The following is a 19,277-nucleotide window of genomic DNA, read 5'->3' on the forward strand; positions in this document are numbered from 1 at the left end:
CATTCCATCTAGAGTGGAGGCACGGCTAATGACAACTAATAATGTGGGACATCTTGCTATGTGGGTGGCTTACTCTATGGCTGTCTTTCACTGTGTAATGAATACATGTTTATTTCAACAGTTTTGCCTGCTAAGTACATGGCATTAATACCTCCTGAGTCAGGGCTTTCCCCCCAGCAGGAGCTCTCTCAGGTGGGTGCCATTGCCATTTCAAGACAAGAAGGGAGAAGTTTGTGCTGAGTTCCGGCACCTTTTTTTCTAGAAAAATAACACTGTGCTAAGTACGCCTGCAGGGCCATAGGTCCCCCACCCCTGTATTACAAGGTCTGTAAACGGAGAGGGAAGGTAAGTTGCAATAATATTGCCTTGTTTCCATCCTAGGCATTCCCTGCAAAAACCTGCTCTTTAAAGCTGAAGCACAACAAATGGCAATTGGGGTTTTCTGTGGATTGCCATTTACTCCGATTCAGCTTTAAAGTGCAATTTTTTGTGGGGAAAGCTCTGGAGCAGAAAGAAAGAAAGAAAGAAAGAAAGAAAGAAAGAAAGAAAGAAAGAAAGAAGGCACTTGGACATGGAATGCAGACCACGCCTAGAAAATGTAGAGGAAAAGGTAAGTGTGGATAAGCCCTCAGTTGGCTGAAGAAAATGGAAGTCCTGGGTAAATGTGTCTTCAAATGTAGTATGAACTATAGGGATGAGGTTTCTACAGTGGCAGGTCAGGTAACACTCATCACTATGGTTACATGCTATTGGCTATGATTGGTAATTTTAATATAATAGATTTGTGTGAAGATGCGAGCATTTGGAACTGGTACATTCAGGCAAATGCGATCAAATTACTCCAATCTGATGAAAAGCTACTGAAATGTGCTCTGAAATATCTGGGTTTATACATAGTGGCTGAGGCTACATGTACACTATTTTTAAAGAACATCCAAAGTGCATTCTCTCCCTCAAAGAATTCTGGGTACTGTAGTTTGTTAAGGGTTGCTGGAAATGGTAAATCTGTGAAGGGTAAATTATTCTTTGAGGGGAATTATGTGCTTTAAAAGGGACGCGGGTGGCGCTGTGGGTAAAACCTCAGCGCCTAGGGCTTGCCGATCGCATGGTCAGTGGTTCGAATCCCTGCGGCGGGGTGACCTCCCGTCTTTCGGTCCCAGCTCCTGCCCACCTAGCAGTTCGAAAGCACCCCTAAGTGCAAGTAGATAAATAGGTACCGCTTTCTAGTGGGAAGGTAAACAGTGTTTCCGTGTGGTGCACTGGTGCTGACTCGCCAGAGCAGCTTCGTCACGCTGGCCACGTAACCCGGAAGTGTCTCCGGACAGCACTGGCCCCTGGCCTCTTAAGTGAGATGGGCGCACAACCCTAGAGTCGGACATGACTGGCCCGTATGGGCAGGGGTACCTTTACCTTTTATGTGCTTTAAAGGTATAGTATAGTATAGCTTGAGTACTGTCAGTTTTCCTGGACATGAGTATAGCAACTTCACACCAGATGGATGGTAAACACGTTGTTGCATGCCCCCCCCCTCCAAAAATCTCTGAGTGGTGCGAGATTCCAGGGGTTCCAGGTGCTTAGGTGCTGAGCCTGTGCTGGATATGCACAAAATATGGAACTGTTTAGATGTATCATTTACTTTTTTTGGTTATGTTTTAAAGAGAGTTCTGCAAGTAAAAGTTTGAATAATATCTAATGGGTCTGGACTATGCTTCATCCCAAAAGGACTCAGTTTTTATGTACCCAGCCACATCAAACTGAGCAATATTAATAGTTGCAATAAACCATGTTAGGTTAGCCTGAGAGACAGCGACTGGCCCAGGGTCACCCAGTGAGCTTCATGGCTGCATCAGGATTTGAACCCTGGTCTCCCAGGACCTATTCCAGCACTCTAACCCAGAGGTTTTCAAACTTTTTGAATCCATGGCTCCCTTGACGAATCACTGCACATTCTTTCTACAGCACCCTTGTGGGCTCAGGAGCCCAGTTATGTCACCCCTTGCCTGCAGAGCCTTTGGGAAGCAGAGATGAAGAGGGCATCAGAGGACAGAGGGAAGGAATAGGCACAGAGGCCAGTGTTGTCCCCAGCATGCTATGGCACACTGGTTGAAAACCACTGTTCTAACCACTAGACCACTGGTTAGAAAGACCTGCACATAATTAAGAGCAAAGGAGAAAGGAGAACATTGTAATCTCTACATAGTTAACATTATTGTTCAATCTAAATCCTTAACTAAGAACGTTTGAGCTAGCTGCAGTATACTTTTTCAGCCAGAGGAAACAGCAACTTCTATAGGCAGGAAAGTGAAAAAGCCCAGTACTAATATATAGGTAAAGGTAAAGGACCCCTGTACAGTTAAGGCCAGTCAAATTATACTATGGGGTGTGGTGCTTATCTCCGGTTTCAGGCTGAGGGAGCTGACGTTTGTCCACAGACAGCTTTCTGGGTCATGAGGCCAGCACGACCAAACTGCTTCTGGCACAACGGAACACCGTGATGGAAGTCAGAGCGCATGGAAACGCTGTTTACCTTCCCACCACAGTGGTACCTATTTATCTACTCATGCTGGTATGCTTTTGAACTGCTAGGTTGGCAGGAGCTAGGACAAAGCGACAGGAGCTCACCTCATTGTGTGGATTTGAACTGCTGGCATTACAAACTCAAGAGGCTTGATGGTTTAGGCCACAGCACCACCCATCTCTCTCTCTCTCTCTCTGTCTCTCTCTCGGGGTGTGTGTGTGTAACAAAACCAAAAGAAAGCCACAACTTCCACACTGGAAAAACCAAAACCCAATTGAAAAGAAATAGATAGCTAAAGCCATTGGCCAAAATTTACATGACAGGGGAAAATGAAATGTTAAGCAAGGCAAAAGAAAAGTTAATTTTTTTACTAAAAAGGTAAGAATTCAACCAAGTATAAGAAAGAGAGCTGGGCTAAAGAAGAAGCCAGATGGACAACTCTTGCAGATGCCTTTGGAAGAGCTTTGACCTTTAAAGGATTCTGTGTTCTTGAAGGTGGCTTACAGGGCAGCAGAACTCATAGGTCAAGATTTGAATTTGAATGATATTTCAGGCCTTTCCTTTGTTAGCGATTAGATCACAATCTGGAGATTAAAAAAGTGAATTAATAATATTGAATATTTCGCTAACATATGGTGCTAACATATGTTTTAAAAGTTTCCTACAATTGTGTTGTTATGAAATGGCATAGTACAACTTTCAACCCTGTACCAGACAACCCCCCCCCCCTATATAATCACACAAACAAAAATAATGCTAAGCACTCTGGACAACTGAAGACAAATATGACCAAAGGAACATTTGCTTGCTTTAATAGGGATATCTAAATGACTAATTATTTGTCTATATTAAGTGAAAGGTATAGAAAACTTGATCCAAAAGAATTAAGAAAAAGAAGAAGCTGTTGATGCAGCAAACCTAAAATAATTATCTAGTAGGACATGGTATGCTAGTCATAGGTTTTCTCACTTCTTCTAATTTGACTTTTGAAGTAATCTAGGTTATTGCTGGATCAGGCCAATCTAGTTGAGCATCCTGTTATCACCATGGCCAACCAGATGAGACCCATGAGAAGCCTTTAAGCAGAGTCTGAGTGCAACATCACTCTCCATACATGTGATGACCAGCAACTTGTATGCAGCCTTTGACACTGGAGGTTGAACCACCATGGCTAGTAGCCATTCGGTAGTGACACACAATATATGGAATTCCCTGTCTTGGGAAACCAGCTTGTCCCCTTTGTGTTCTGTCATTGTTTGAAAGCCTTTCTTTTCCAGAAGTCTTTGATTTCCCTGCTGTCTGATTATCATATTAGTTTTTGTTTCTGCTGGTTATTCAGGAATGAGTGCTTGATTTTTCAGATTATTTGTTGAGGAAAATCTAACTACTGCCTGAGAAAGTAAACTATTATCTGGTCTAAGCACCATATAAGCATTTTACAAGTCTGAGTGTAATTGAATAGCCATTTCAAACGTTTAGGCTAAGGATTCAATAGATTGGAATAATGTAACATGCCATTTTTAAAGTTTTAACATAATTGCTGCTGTTCTGGGGTATATTTAAATTAATCTTTAGTAGTACATGACAGTGTCTATCTATCTATCATCTATCTATCATCTATCTATATCTATCTATCTACCTATCATCTATCTACCTATCATCTTCATCTATCTATCTCTACAGTCAAACCTCAGTTCTCAAACGTAATCTGTTCTGGAAGACCGATTGACTTCTGAAATGTTCGACAACCGAGGCGTGGAGTGGAAGCCATATCAGACGTTCAGGTTCCAAAAAACGTTTGAAAACCGGAGCATTTACTTCCAGGTTTTTGGCATTCAGGAGCCAAAATGTACAATAATGGAGGCATTCAGGAACTGAGGTTTGACTCTATCTATCTATCATCTATCTCCAAAGACTTTCTTTTCACAGTTATGATGGCTGCAGTTGTGGGAGATGAATTCAAACATCTGTTTCTCACCCCTGCCTTAGTCAAATTAGAAGACAAGAAGATATGAAGTGTGGTTGGCCAAAGACAGCCATGAGTTGATGTTCTCCTTGCAAACGTTCCTTGCCCTGACCGTCATATTACCTTGACAAACTGGAATTTGGGAACTGCTTTGAGAATTTTTAAAAACAGCAGTGAACAGAAATAATAAAGAATAATAATTATAACCAACGTTTGCTGACAAAAATATCTTGCCTTTTGACTGTAACTTCAGTCACATTGTACAAAAATATATTCTATGGTAATCAATTAACATTGCTTCTACAGAATCAATTCACAATGTTGTTGTTAAGCAGTTTGAACTCACTAGTTTACACATAGGTCTAGCCAGAGTATAAATGACTGAAGCAGAAGCAGAAAGCCAGTTTTGTCCAAACCAATTTTTATCACAGTTCCTGCACTGTGAAATTCTGGGTCTCTGGAGTTTTGAACCGACTACATTTTGAACTCTGTGGCACTTTCCCCTTGTTTCTGAGTGTATTACTTGACAGGTTTCATTTATTTCAATGGGAATGTACTTCTACATAGACATGATTGTAGTCACCTCTGGCCTGCCAGTATTTTGCAGGTGTAATTCAGTCGCATGCTGGAAATGTAGGTTGCAATTATATGTGGAATTAAATTGGAGTAAAGTAATTGTGTAAGGCGGGTCTTTTGTGGTGAGGAAAGTGATGACAAAATGCACAGAGAAGTGTGGGATAATCAGTTGATTAATGGGTAGACCAAATCAGGAGGAATGCTTGTTGTGTAACCGCCCTGTAAACAAAGCCTAATAAAGACCAGATTTAATCCTACTTCTGCATAAGCTTTGCACAAGCTAAACAGGATAAATGCGTAATAAACAGGTCACCATAAGGAGTCCAAAGATTGTAGCTGGACTGCTTTCAGCATTATACAATATAGTATTAAAAAGAGGCATGCAACTATGCCCTCGTTTAAAAAGCTTAATCTGTTTAAAAGTGTATCATTATAGCCTGTCCAATATGCTTCATACCACAGAGGTGTTTTACAGATATTAGTTCCAGATAGCCAACAAGAATATGAGCCTTGTTCATGGGGTGAATTTTTTTTCCTGATATGCACATAAACACATAGTTGCCTGGCAACATGTCCAGTTGCTGGGGTTCCCCAGCCACACTTGGCAGCTTCCAATAAAATATTAAAATACAATAGTCTGTCAAACATTAAAAGCTTCCCTAAACAGAGCTGCCTTCAAAGGTCTTCTAAAAGTCTGGTAGTTGTTTTTCTCTTTGACATCTGGTAGGAGGGCATTCCACAGGGTGGGTGCTACTACCGAGAAGGCCCTCTGCCCAGTTTCCTGTAACTTGGCTTCTCACAGCGAGAGAACCGCCAGAAGGCCCTCGGCGCTGGACCTCAGTGTCCGGGCAGAACGATGGGGGTGGAGACGATCCTTCAGGTATACTGGACCAAGGCTGTTTTAGACTTTCAAGGTCAGCACCAACACCTTGAATTGTGCTCGGAAACATACTGGGAGCCAATGTAGGTCTTTCAAGACCAGTGTTATGTGGACTTGACGGCCACTCCCAGTCACCAGTCTAGTTGCTGCATTCTGGATTAGTTTTAGTTTCCAGGTCACCTTCAAAGGTAGCCCCACATAGAGCACATTGCAATAGTCCAAGTGAGAGATAACTAGAGCATGACCACTCTGGCGAGACAGTCCATGGGCAGATAGGTTCCCAGCCTGCGTACCAGATGGAGCTGGTAAACACCTGCCCTGGACACAGAATTGACCAGCGCCTCCATGGACAGCTGCGAGTCCAAAATGACTCCCAGGCTGCGCACCTGGTCCTTCAGGGGCACAGTTACTCCATTCAGGACCAGGGAGTCCTCCATACCTGCCCGCCTCCTGTCCCCCCAAAACAGTACTTCTGTCTTGTCAGGATTCAACCTCAATCTGTTAGCCGTCATCCATCCTCCAACCCCCTCCAGACACTCACAAGATAATGAGAAGATGTTCATTTTTGTAAATGTGCTCCACCTGGATTAGAAGAAACAATGACCTGTAATTTAGTAATCCGTCATAGGTTTCTATGCTTCCTTGTCAAGTATGGTATAGAAAAAGGTGCTCTGTGCTATATAGCGACAAATGGGCTGTAGCTCAGTGGCAGAGCAGCTGCATTCATGCAGAAGACCCCAGGTTCAATCCCCAGAATCTCTAGGTAGGGCTGGAGACCAACTTTCCTGAAACCCTGAAGAAGCCACTACCAATCATTATAGCCTAACCTTTCTTAACCGTGGCTCCCCAGATGTTGTTGAGCTACAACTTCCATCATCTGACCACTGGGGACCCAAGGCTGAGAAAGGCTGGTATAGACAATACAATATAGTATAGTCAATATGCCCATTCTCCTCAACTTAGTTATAATTTACATAAATTTAACCAATTTACAGACCAAAGGAGAATTCATCACACAATAAGGGTTGAAAGTATGTGTAGGTACCAAGGTGATAGGTTGAAGAGGTAAGCGTTTAGCAACAGCACGATTCCAATTACAGAAAGTAAAATAAATATAATTCATAAGAGTATCCCCATCTTTATTTATTGCATTAGCCGTGTGGCCATAGCATAATATACATTGAGATAACAACATAAAATAGGGGTGGGGAGGTAAAGGTAGATATCGTCCTGGGCGATTACTTTAACAAACAAAACAAAACAAAAAAAAACTGTTGAGGCTGGAGGAGGACCGTTAAAGGGTCCTTCAGCTCCTCAGATATGTCCTAGTTCGATTGTCCTTGTACAATAAGGCTACTTGGGACTTCGTTCAGTTGTGCGGCGTATCGACTGCAGCTGTGGTGTTAAAGAAGACGTTGGTGCCGCTTTCCTCTTCATCACACTAAGCAGGAAGTTTGCTGTCATCTCGGTAATCCAACAATCAGAATCCTGCAGAAAGAGGGACACTATCCAAGGCTGGATTGGGAGATGAAGCTTATTCACTAGGGGGGTTAAAAACCGAGATCTTTCATCTGTCCAGTTGGGACAGAAGAGCATTACATGGTCCATAGTCTCCAGGGCCGTGTCATTACAAGAGCATGTTCTATTTGCAATGGGAACTCTGGAATAACGACCCGACAGAACTTCTGTAGGAAAACAGTTGAGACGGGCACAGGTAAAGGCCCTACGCTTAGCCTCCGAAGAAATTGTGAAGCAGTATAGAGGGATCCCTTCAGGGGGTGGAATAGCTAGGGCTAGGCCTGAACACGGTCCTCTTGCATAGGAAGCTGTGTTAGAAAAATCAAGTTGCTGTAGTTTCTTTTTAATTAGAGGTAGGGCCGCCGGGCTGATACACTCTAAGTTAAGGACAGTTTTACAGTTCAAATTGAGAAGAGAGCGGAATTTGAGGTTAATTGTAGTTTTCCAAGGAGAATTATGAATATCTCTTAGGATCAGATTGGAAAAACCACCTCTAATTCGAGCATCCAATGTTAGTAGGTGGAAGCTGTAGGAAATGGCTCGGCTCCATGCTCGTTTAACAATTGAGGACTGGGCGAACTCGAGTCGTAGGGCTGCACCTGAGACACATCTCGGGATGCCGGAAAGAGATCTCAGAAACATATGAAGTGGGCGATCCAAGTTACCTGATATTGCTGTAGTCCATACTTCGCATCCATATAATAATTTTGGGACAACTTTGGCATTAAATATTTGAATTGCTGCTGGAAGGTGTTTGCTGCCCTTCTGGTGGTAAAATCGGACAATGGCGTTAGAGGTCGTGGTTGCAGTAAGAAAAGCAGATTGTAGATGGGTGGTCCAGGAGAGATTATAAGTGAATATTACGCCTAGATATTTAAAGGCTTTTACCTTTTCTAAGTAGCCACCTGTGATCTTAAGCGGCTCCAATTTGAGTTTGCGGGAACGAGTGAAGTGGAGGACTTTCGATTTTTTATAATTAATATTAAGAGCTTCCGCCTTACAATAGGCGATAAATGCGTTAACTGCGTTTGCTAGATCCGCAGCTGTTCTGGATAAGATGACAGCATCATCAGCATAGAAAAGGGAAACAACGGGGTGGCCTGCTAACTGAGGAGGGTACTTCGATGCTAGCTTCAAAGTGGAAATTGCATCGTGAAGATAGAGATTAAACAATAAAGGGGCCAAGAGACAACCTTGTCGGACGCCCTTGGCCGTTGGAAATGGAGCAGTGAGGGAGCCGTTTGGACCACTTCGGACGCAAGCTGTGGTGTTTGAATAAAGGGAAATAATTAGGGAGAGGAGGTGCGAATCAATTCCCAGATGGGCAAGTTTGGACCATAATCTCTGCCTAGGAATGGAATCAAAGGCGGCCTCCAGGTCCATGAAAGCGGCAAATAGGTGGCCTTGCCTTGGAGCAGTGTATTTACTGGCAAGGTGATAGAGAGTTAGACAGTGGTCCATGGTTGACGCTGACTTTCGGAAACCAATCTGTTCCAGCGGTAAAATGTTCCTCTCCTGGACCCATGAGAGAAGTTCCTCCAATAAAACAGCGGCAAATATTTTCCCCGGGATGGATAATAAACTGATGGGGCGATAGTTCCTAGGGATGTTTGGCTGGCCGCCTTTGAAGATCGGAACTATTATAGCTTCTCTCCAGGAGTCGGGGATGTCTAAGGCGGAGGAGATAGCGGTGAATACAGGAGTCAGGTGTTCGCTCCACCAAAGAGGATCAGTCAGGAAAAGGTCTAACGGGACCATGTCTGGGCCAGGGGCCTTATTCCTTCGCATTGACATTATGATGTTGAAAATGCGAGTTGAGGTAAAGTTTATTGAGGAAGTGGGACTGAGAGAGCAGGAACAGAGGTCCGACGGGGACTGAGGGAGATCTGTAAGAAGATTTGGAGAAGCGAAATAAGAGTATCTGAATACATTTGTAAAGATGGAATTGTGTTTCTAAAAGCGAACACTGCTGTTGCCAAGAGGCAACAACTGTTTCCTGCCAGGCAACCCAATCCTCAGCCCAGTTAATATGTCAGAAAACTGACATAAGAGAGAAACTTTGACATCACTTCCTGAAGAAGAAGAAGAAGAAGAAGAAGAAGAAGAAGAAGAAGAAGAGGAGGAGTTTGGATTTGATATCCCGCTTTATCACTACCTGAAGGAGTCTCTAACGGCTAACATTCTCCTTTCCCTTCCTCCCGCACAACAAACACTTTGTGAGGTGAGTGAGGCTGAGAGACTTCAGAGAAGTGTGACTAGCCCAAGGTCACCCAGCAGCTGCATGTGGAGGAGCGGAGACGCGAACCCGGTTCACCAGATTACGACTCCACCGCTCTTAATCACTACACCATGCTGGCCTCCTGGTGTTCCTAGAGTGCTTGGTGTGTGTTTTTTTTTTTAAAAAAAAGGTACCAAAATGCATTAAAATGTGTATTTTTAAAAATGTATACACAAAAAGAAAAAGACATGTATGCATTGTGATAAAATATGTACAGTATTTGTGACAAAACCTATTTCAATATGAAATTTTGCATAGTTTTTTTAAAAAAGCAGATTGATGTAGAAATGGGACAGAATGGACTTATAAATGAAAATGTGAAATTAACATAAACTATCCACTCTCATGGGTTGGATAAGGGTTGACTAACCCAAGGCTGCAGACTATATACTGTCAGCCAAGAGGTACTGGGTAACCTGAAGGAATCCCGAAGGATTCTATGGAAATTCTGTGGCTTGATTCTTTTTGTAAAGAAATCAGTTTTACTGAGATGTATATAGTGTATAAGTAGCAATTAATTAGCTGCTACTATGAGATAAATGATAGGCAGTATAACTGGAGAAGCTCCACCTCCAGTTTATACATTAGTAAGCTGTTGGCATTTCTGCTGTGCATGTGTTTAGCTTTTGCATGTTAGAAATAATCATATTTATAATAAAGTAGTGACCTGTCATTAGAAGCTTGTTATACACAACCAGGATTGAAATCATTATGGGCATTTTGAAATCAAGAACTGAACTTACGACAGGTATAAAATGTTGGCAGACATTTAAAGCAATATAAATGGGAACTTGTTTTCTTATCCAGGGAGTGAACAATGCCTCTGATTATATAGTAGGCTGGCTTGCAATGCAGGTTAGAAAGAAGTTTTTAAATATATATATATTAGGTTGCAGCAGCACATTTTTTGTGTTGCCCATGTTCTTTTTTTTAGAACCAGGTAATGTATTTATTGTAATTACTAAGGATATTAAGAATGAAATATTGCAAAGTACTAATTACCAAATGCTACATGTGAACACCCACCCCCATTATAAAAACATTTTAATGCAGTAAACGAATTACAGTTTTACATTTTTTTATGACTTCTGCATTTTCCACTGCTGGATAATCATTAAAGCGGAGGAAAAAGAAGAGGAAAAAGACAATTGTAACAACAAAAAGGGAAGGGACCTCAAAATGAGACACATCAAAATAACATTGCCAATTAAACAATACCCTCTTCCTCTATCTCTGTGCTACCTTTCCAAACCAAGGATGATACAAAAAATAAATAAATATAGAAATCAGTGGTTTTCCAACTCCCCGCCCCCCGACCATATGAAAATTGTTGAGAGTCTTGGCAGACCAATTACCGTATTTTTTTGCACCATAACACTCACTTTTTTCCTCCTAGAAAGTAAGGGGAAATGTCTGTGCGTGTTATGGAGGGAATGCCTACGGGTGGCATGCCTACGGATTTTCCTCCTCTAAAAACTACGTGCGTGTTATGGTCGGGTGCGTGTTATAGAGCGAAAAATACGGTAAATATTTTTTTCTGCCTGTTGTAGCAGTTGTAATGTGCTATGCAAGATGTTGCGTGATTTTAAACCACATTTCTTGTGTATTTTACAGTGGTACCTCGGGTTAAGTACTTAATTCATTCCGGAGGTCCGTTCTTAACCTGAAACTGTTCTTTTTTTTAAAAAAAGATATTTATTAAGTTTTTCAAAATATTACAAAATAAAATAAAATAAAAATACAAAATAAAAATAGTTAAAAACAATTCGCTCTTTCAATGACTTACCTTTCATTTGCTTATTTCCTGGACCTCCTCATGCCTCCCTTTTCTGTATTCCAGTTCAAATAGTTAATTCAGCAAATCCCTCCCCTCTTTGTTTATCCTGGTCTTCAATCTTAAAATATTGTAAAATTGGATTTTTACCTATTAACAGTCCATTTTCTCATATTCCCTTATAACATTGCAGCTATAAACCACTTAGTTTCTATCCAACATCATTCTAACATTCATTAATTTTACAATATTTCTGTAAATAGTCTTTAAACTTTTTCCAATCTTCTTCCACCAACTCTTCTCCCTGGTCTCGGATTCTGCCCGTCATTTCTGCCAGTTCCATGTAGTCCATCACCTTTTTCTGAGCCTTTGCTTCCATCGGTGACAACCACCTTGGGGTTTTATTTTCAAGTAAGTCTTTATATCTTGTCCAGACATTAAACAATGCTCTTCTGACAATATGGTTTTTAAATGCTTTATGTGCTTTAACCTTGTCATACCACAAATATGCATGCCACCCAAAAACGTTATTAAAACCTTCTAAATCCAAAATGTCTGTGTTCTCAAGAAGCAGCCATTCTTTCAGCCAGCAAAATGCCGCTGATTCATAATAGAGTTTAAGGTCTGGCAGGGCAAATCCACCTCTGTCCTTTACATCAGTTAATATTTTAAATTTTATTCTGGGCTTCTTGCCCTGCCAGACAAATCTAGAAATGTCTCTCTGCCACTTCTTGAAACAGTCCATTTTGTCCAAGATTTGCAATGATTGAAACAAAAATAACATTCTTGGCAATACATTCATCTTTATAACAGCAATTCGACCTAACAAGGAAAGCTTCAAGTTTGACCATATCTCTAGGTCCTTTTTCACTTCTGACCAACATTTCTCATAATTGTCCTTAAATAGGTTTAAGTTCTTAGCGGTCATATTAACCCCCAGGTATTTTACTTTCTTAACCAATGTTAAACCTGTCTCCTTCTGAAACCTCTCTTTCTCAATCGGTGTTAAATTTTTCTCAAGCACCTTAGTTTTTAACTTGTTCAACTTAAATCCTGCCACATGACCAAATTCCTGAATCAATTCTAATACTCTTTTAGTACTAGATTCTGGCTCCTGTAACGTCAATACTAAATCATCTGCAAAAGCTTTCAATTTGTACTGTTTGGCTCCGACCTGTTAACCTGAAACTGTTCTTAACCTGAGGTACCACTTTAGCTAATGGGGCCTCCCGCTGCTGTGCACCACTGGAGCACAATTTCTATTCTCATCCTGAAGCAAAGTTCTTAACCCGAGGTACTATTTCTGGGTTAGCGGAGGTACTGTAACCTGAAGCGTATGTAACCTGAAGCGTATGTAACCCGAGGTACCACTGTATATTGTTGTGCATAGAAAATGTAATACAATATACTGTATATACTTGAGTATAAGCCGGTTCACCACACCATAAACCTCCCGGAGGGCCAGAGTGTGTGTGTGCACGCATGCGCACACGGCAAAGGGGGCTTCTCTCTCCCCCTCAGCCCCTCCCGTCCCCCTGCCTACCTAGGGTGCTGCCAAGAGGCAGAGGCTGGTGGCGGCAGTGGCGGAGGAAGAATACGCAGCCCGAAAGGGCTGCGTTTGGGCTGCTCGTTCCTCCTCTGCCACCACCGGCAGTGGCAAAGAGGACCCTCACTTGAGTATAAGCTGAGGGAGGCTTTTTCAGCATTAAAAAATGTGCTGAAAAAGTTAGCTTATACACGAGTATATACGGTAATAAATGAAATATAATTAGAAATCAATATGAATATTTAATGGGAGGGATGTGCCATCTCCTGTCTTCAACCACGAATCCACAGACACTGCAGACCACATGACTAAAGCTCATCTGCGGACCACAGTTTGAGAACCCCTGAGATAAACCAGATGTCAGGGAATGGTCTGGATCTGAAAATGGGGGAATGCAGTTGCAGGCAGATCAGCTTCTCTCAGAAGAGGGGCGGGGGAAGTATTTGCCCCCCCCCGCCCGCCTCCAGCATTTTCAGAAGCAGAGAGACAGGCAGACACAGACACAGAAGCTGAACAGATTAGAGAGGAGCTACCCAGCTACAAGGTAATGACACGGGAACCAGAAGGGAGGGGACAGCTAGGAGAGATGTCAATCAAGAGTATGGGGGACCTCCCCTTCTCCCCAGACTTGGAGGTCTGAACGTATCAGAGAGCAAAGTAGGCAGAGAGGGGGGAGGAACCTCCAATTGGTGCGTTTCTTGCTGCGGAAGTCGGAAGTAGGGTTTAGAGTAGGCAACTGCCCTCCTTGCCAGGAGCTGCGTATTTTGTGATCGCAACATGAAGCTGTAATAAAATCCACCGACTGCTTGTTAATTCTTATCTGTGAAGTTATGAAAGGAAGGGGAGGACTCTCCAAGCTTGACACCAATAAGGTGTGGGAGACGTTGCACCATAGCATTCCTTGCCTTATATTCCAAGAACTCCCTAATGGCTCCCATTCCTACTCTCATTGTTGCTTTCCTTCCACTGAGTCAATAGTACATCACTTAGGATTGCCAGTTCCCATAATTTAATGAGCCACTATTTAAAGCAAGGGGCTTATTTTCTTTCCCGTTTATATATCAAAAAGCAAAAATGGCACTATATAACAAAATTATTTCTCCATTTCTCCCACCCCCCCAAATGCTGCATCTTTTAAATAAGTTAATAAATAACTTTTGGGATTTAAAGCAGGAGTTTTCAGCTCTAGGGTTGCATATCTTCATGGGCAATCTTAATGGGGAGCCATATGTCTGGGCTGGGCAGGTCCAGAAGCAAAAGTGGATGGAGTAGCAGGTGGGACACTTACCTTTTGACAGTCAGAGTAAGAAGTTTTCAAACACACCCCTCTCTGGTTCTAAGAAAGCAAGAGGCACGATCAGTGATCAAGGACTCATCCCAGACAGGGCACGGTAGACAAAGAGAGGGCATGGCAGGGCCATTGTGGAATGTATTCTTGGAATGTAGCCTGGGGGTGTGGCTTGGCAAGGCATGTGACCCGGCTTCTCTTTCCACACTTCCAGGAATGATCATTACAATTTCTATAGGTATTTGGCAGTCTTAAGTGGAGTCACGTACCATAGTCTCCCTAATTTAGAGTTCCATATTTCAAGAGGTAAAAATCCAGACACAGTTGCTGAGCTTTCTTGGGGCGACCATCCAAAAAGTTACAGTGGTACCTCGGGTTACATACGCTTCAGGTTACATACGCTTCAGGTTACACGCTCCCCTAACTCAAAAGCTCTGGAGCCAAGTGAGGATTCCTAGGTAAGATCCTCCCTCTATTGTGTGGGCAGGTAATCCCTCCCCTACCTGGCCTGGTCTCCTTGGCAACGCTTCCCCCAGGTGGGATTGGACAACTGACTGAGGTAGGCGGAGACCTCCAGGTATCCCACCTGAGGGAAGGCAAAGCCAAGCCTATGCTGTTGGGGCCGCTCCAGATCTAGGGGGTGCACGCGTCCACGCAAAGGCCGCCCCCCGTTTTAAGCGGGGAGTGGTCATTCTTGGGGCGACCATCCAAAAAGTTACAGTGGTACCTCGGGTTACATACGCTTCAGGTTACATACGCTTCAGGTTACACACTCCCCTAACCCAGAAATACTGCTTCAGGTTAAGAACTTTGCTTCAGGATAAGAACAGAAATTGGGCTCTGGCGGTGTGGCAGCAGCGGGAGGCCCCATTAGCTAAAGTGGTGCTTCAGGTTAAGAACAGTTTCAGGTTAAGAATGGACCTCCGGAACGAATTAATTACTTAACCTGAGGTACCACTGTATTGAGCTTTCTTGGAGAGATCGTCCAAAGTTGTTGAGCTTTTTGTGGGCGACTGGCAGCAGTGGATAGCAGGGTGGCAGGCAGGTCTTTTGGGAGGCAACAACAAAGTGACCTCTTCTCAGTGCTTCTGCTTCTGTAGGGGAACAGAAAAAAATCCCAGACATAAATTAGAAAATCCCCCCAGGTGGCCATGTTAGCTACCGCCCCCTGGGCACCACCAGAAGTTTCTGGTTTATATGGGGACCCTATGCATTATGAGTGTGTAATTTTTTGCTGTTACATATATTAATTTGGTGTTATCTAGAATACAATAAAGCGGCTTTACTTGGTTGCCAGATCAAGGGAAGTAATAGTGCCACTGTATTCTGCTCTGGTCAGACCTCACCTGGAGCACTGTGTCCAGTTCTGGGCACCACAGTTCAAGAAGGACACTGACAAACTGGAACGTGACCAGAGGAGGGCAACCAAAATGGTCAAAGGTCTGGAAACGATGCCTTATGAGGAACGGCTAAGAGAGCTGGGCATGTTTAGCCTGGAGAAGAGGAGGTTAAGGGGTGATATGATAGCCATGTTCAAATATATAAAAGGATGTCATATAGAGGAGGGAGAAAGGTTGTTTTCTGCTGCTCCAGAGAAGCGGACACGGAGCAGTGGATCCAAACTACAAGAAAGAAGATTCCACCTAAACATTAGGAAGAACTTCCTGACAGTAAGAGCTGTTCGACAGTGGAATTTGCTGCCAAGGAGTGTGGTGGAGTCTCCTTCTTTGGAGATCCTTAAGCAGAGGCTTGACAACCATATGTCAGGAGTGCTCTGATGGTGTTTCCTGCTTGGCAGGGGGTTGGACTCGATGGCCCTTGTGGTCTCTTCCAACTCTATGATTCTATGATTCTGACATGTTAAGAATTATGATGAGTGGGCAATTATTTGCTGTTATATATATTAATTTGGTGTTATGTGTAATAAGATTAAGTGGCTTTACTTGGTTGCCAGCTCTGACATGTTAAGAATAATTAAACTGATCCTTAAAATGGCAAGAGGCCAGTTGTGTGGCGTAGCAGATGTTTAACTCAAGCAGAGGTAGAAACAGTAAATTGTGTTAACATGCAATAAATAAATTATCTTGAAACACTAGAAATGTATCTGGCTGTGCTGGGCCTGGGGGTTAACCCGAGCAACGTGGTCCAGGTCCGGTCCCGAATCCAAGGATTCCACGAGGAGTCAGTCCAACAGGGCCAAGGCAGGAAACCAGGCTAGGTCAGGCACAGGGTAACAGGCAGGTTCCAGTAAGCAGCAATGTTGCTCCCGCAACCTGGGGCAGGGTCCAGCAGCCTTTTATCTCTGTCAGGGTAATGGCCGGTCCTGATCCCCTGGTGACTCACATCCCTGTCTCGCCCAAAGGTGCGCACTCCTCCTGCGAATACTCAGGTCTCTCCTTCTCTTAGACCTGAGTCTCTGCAGCTCGGGAGATGTCGGTGGGTTACTATACCCAGAGGCCGCCTCAGCCTCTCCTGACCCAACTGGTAATGGAGCAGCTACATGTGATTGCCCAGCAGAGGGCAACGAGGTAATCCCCGCATCTGGAGCCTGGTCAGGCTCAGGCCTCTGACTCGGCTCAGCTGGTGCTTGTTGCAGGGGAACCTGTGCAGACTGGGGCTCTTCAGAATCAGGCCCCATACTTGGTTCAGATGCCGCCTGAGGCAGAGGATCCGGTGCAGACCAAGACTACTCCGGTTCCTAGTCCGAGCCCAAATCGCAGGCCATCACACTGGCACTGCCTTAGTGGTTGTTTAAGCTTCATCAAGTACTGCTTAATACAGTGTGGTGCAGTGGCCAGAGTGCTGGATTAGGACTTAGGAGACTAGGATTCAGATCTCCACGCAGTCAAAAAAACTCACTGGATGGCCTCAACCAAGTCAGCATCCCTCAGTCTAGTCTACCTCATAGGGTTGAGCAACTTTGAGAAAAGGGGGGATTTCACAAATGAAATTTAATAGACCACCTTCAACCTAAGCTGTTGAAATGATCTGCGGAAAGTCATTAGAATTTGAAAAGAAAAATAGAAAAAAGGAGGGGGGCAGAATACCATTTCAGCTTCACCTGGGTGCATTGCACAAACTTTGTATTTCCAGAATTGTAGAACTTTTCTTTGTATAAGAGAGAGAGAATATGAGTCTATGATTCTATTCCAGGATATATTTATGAATTTGGCTGAGCAGCTGTTCTGATCATGCAGAGCCTCTAAATGTGAGCAGATGATGATGATGATGATGATTATACCGCACTATACCCAGGGGTCTCAGGGTGGTTCACAGACCAAAATCAAGATATAAAACCACAAAATACCTAATAAAAATAAAAACAACAACCCAGTAGTCCCCCCCCAACAACCTCCCCCCATTTTAAAAGAGCATAGGATGTAAATTGGATCAATCAAAGGCCTGGTTAAAAAGGAATGTTAAAAAGGTGTATAATGAAGGCGCCAGGTGAACTCCCCACAGACGGGGAGCCACTGCAGAGAATGCCCATTCTCGTGTTGCCACCCTCCAAACCTCTCAAGGAGGGGGCACATGAATGAGGGCATCAGAAGATGATCTCAAGGTCTGGGTAGTTTCATATGAAAAGAGGCAGTCCTTGTTACTATTTCTCTGTTGTTGCAAAAAGATGAGCAGGGGTGGGCCTAAAAGTGAAGCTCTGCCTTGCATGTTTGGGTATGCTTCACAGGTGAGCAAGGTGTGAATAGGGCCAAGGTAATAGAAACACATGCAGCCATGGCTCACAAGGGGATGCTTGTGTACTGGACTTCACTTCCTATAGAGAAGCCCTACTTGTGCCTCACTAAAGTCATGACTTTGGAATAGACTCAGGCTTTTAGGTCCATCTTAGCATTGGGTCCCACTGCACTTTGCCAGCAGTCATCTGACGTGAATCCAGTAGGTGAGCAGGGCACCTGGCTGAGCATATACCACGATTGCCCAGAACCTGTATACATGAGCAGGCCTAGGAGCTCGTGTGTTTGACTTCTGTCTGGCAGCCTTGGGAAATTCATGATTCTCTAAGGAAGGTGATGCAATATTGGAGGTGAAACTAAATTAATAGTGTGACTCCTGCTTTATGTAAACCCTGTAACACCGTCCATGGGAATTGCTTGTGAGGATGACTAGATGCCAGCTGCGTTGGGGCTTAAAGGTTAAACAGGAATGAAGGAGGAATACACAGGCACACCCTACTATTGAGAGCTTAGAATGCTTGAAGGAAACTTTTAAGCACTTTCCACTAAATGAGTTTAGAAACTCGCCCAGATTTTGTAAACCTTGTTTCACCAGGATTTCAGCGGGATGACAAAATGCTGAGGATGTGCCAAAAAGCTTAAAATGCTATTCGTGTCCAATCCCGGGAAGATATGATGAGCCTCACTCTGATGGCAAGAAAGAATGTTAAAAAGAGAAAGGGAAAGAAACACGATTCCGCTCCATTCTGCACTCCCTACGTGTTTTTGATGAGCTGTATTTCTCTTTGTTCTGGGGATTTGAAGAATTCACATTGTGTACATTGTGGGGGCTGTATTCCAAAATCACAGCACGAAAATGTCTTTTATAAAGTTACTTATTTCTAGTTATTATACACATAATTTCCCCCATCTATGGAGAAGTCATCAAACTGCTCGATTGGAAGAACAACAACACAAACTCTCTTCGGGTGAGTTATTTTGTTCTTTGTTCTGGAGCTGAGTAACAGGCCATGTCTGATGATTTCTGGTGTTTGGTAAAATAATTCAATAAACATATCCATTAAGACTAAACTAATGTTTCTTAAAAATTGTATCCCCTTCATTTATTACTATTATTTATTGAATTCATTAGTCATTTGTGGCTTGGTTTGTTTTTAAAGAAAAGGTAACTCAGAGTGACTTATGGAAAAATCACATACTCCTCCAGGAAGGAATGGAGCCACAAACCCACCACAAAAAAG

The 19,277-nt window shown here is 43.2% G+C and overlaps 2 protein-coding genes across 5 annotated transcripts in view; one reads left to right on the top strand and one right to left on the bottom strand.

Annotated features, from left to right (window-relative positions):
- Positions 1-14,423, bottom strand: part of SDR16C5 (short chain dehydrogenase/reductase family 16C member 5) — a 42,273-nt gene extending 27,850 nt beyond the window's left edge. The window contains exon 1 of the mRNA XM_081205073.1: positions 14,345-14,423. The gene's annotated coding sequence lies outside the window, so the exon portion shown is untranslated. The remainder of the gene's footprint in view (positions 1-14,344) is intronic.
- The window catches only part of LOC308593062 (uncharacterized protein), a 63,430-nt gene that overhangs the window by 3,333 nt on the left and 40,820 nt on the right, over positions 1-19,277 (top strand). The window contains exons 2-3 of one of the 4 annotated variants that reach the window (XR_014010668.1): positions 122-192; positions 4,508-5,159. The exons of 1 other annotated variant lie outside the window; for it this stretch is intronic. Coding sequence is in view for 1 of the 3 variants with exons in the window: in XM_081205283.1 (XP_081061409.1) it covers positions 122-192; positions 382-610 (300 nt within the window). In the remaining 2 variants the exon portion in view is untranslated. 2 more of the 4 variants (XM_081205283.1, XR_014010669.1) reach the window with 2 other exon arrangements.

The sequence above is a fragment of the Podarcis bocagei genome (genome assembly GCF_964188305.1).
Source record: "Podarcis bocagei genome assembly, chromosome: 8".
Taxonomy (NCBI): Eukaryota; Metazoa; Chordata; class Lepidosauria; order Squamata; family Lacertidae; genus Podarcis; species Podarcis bocagei.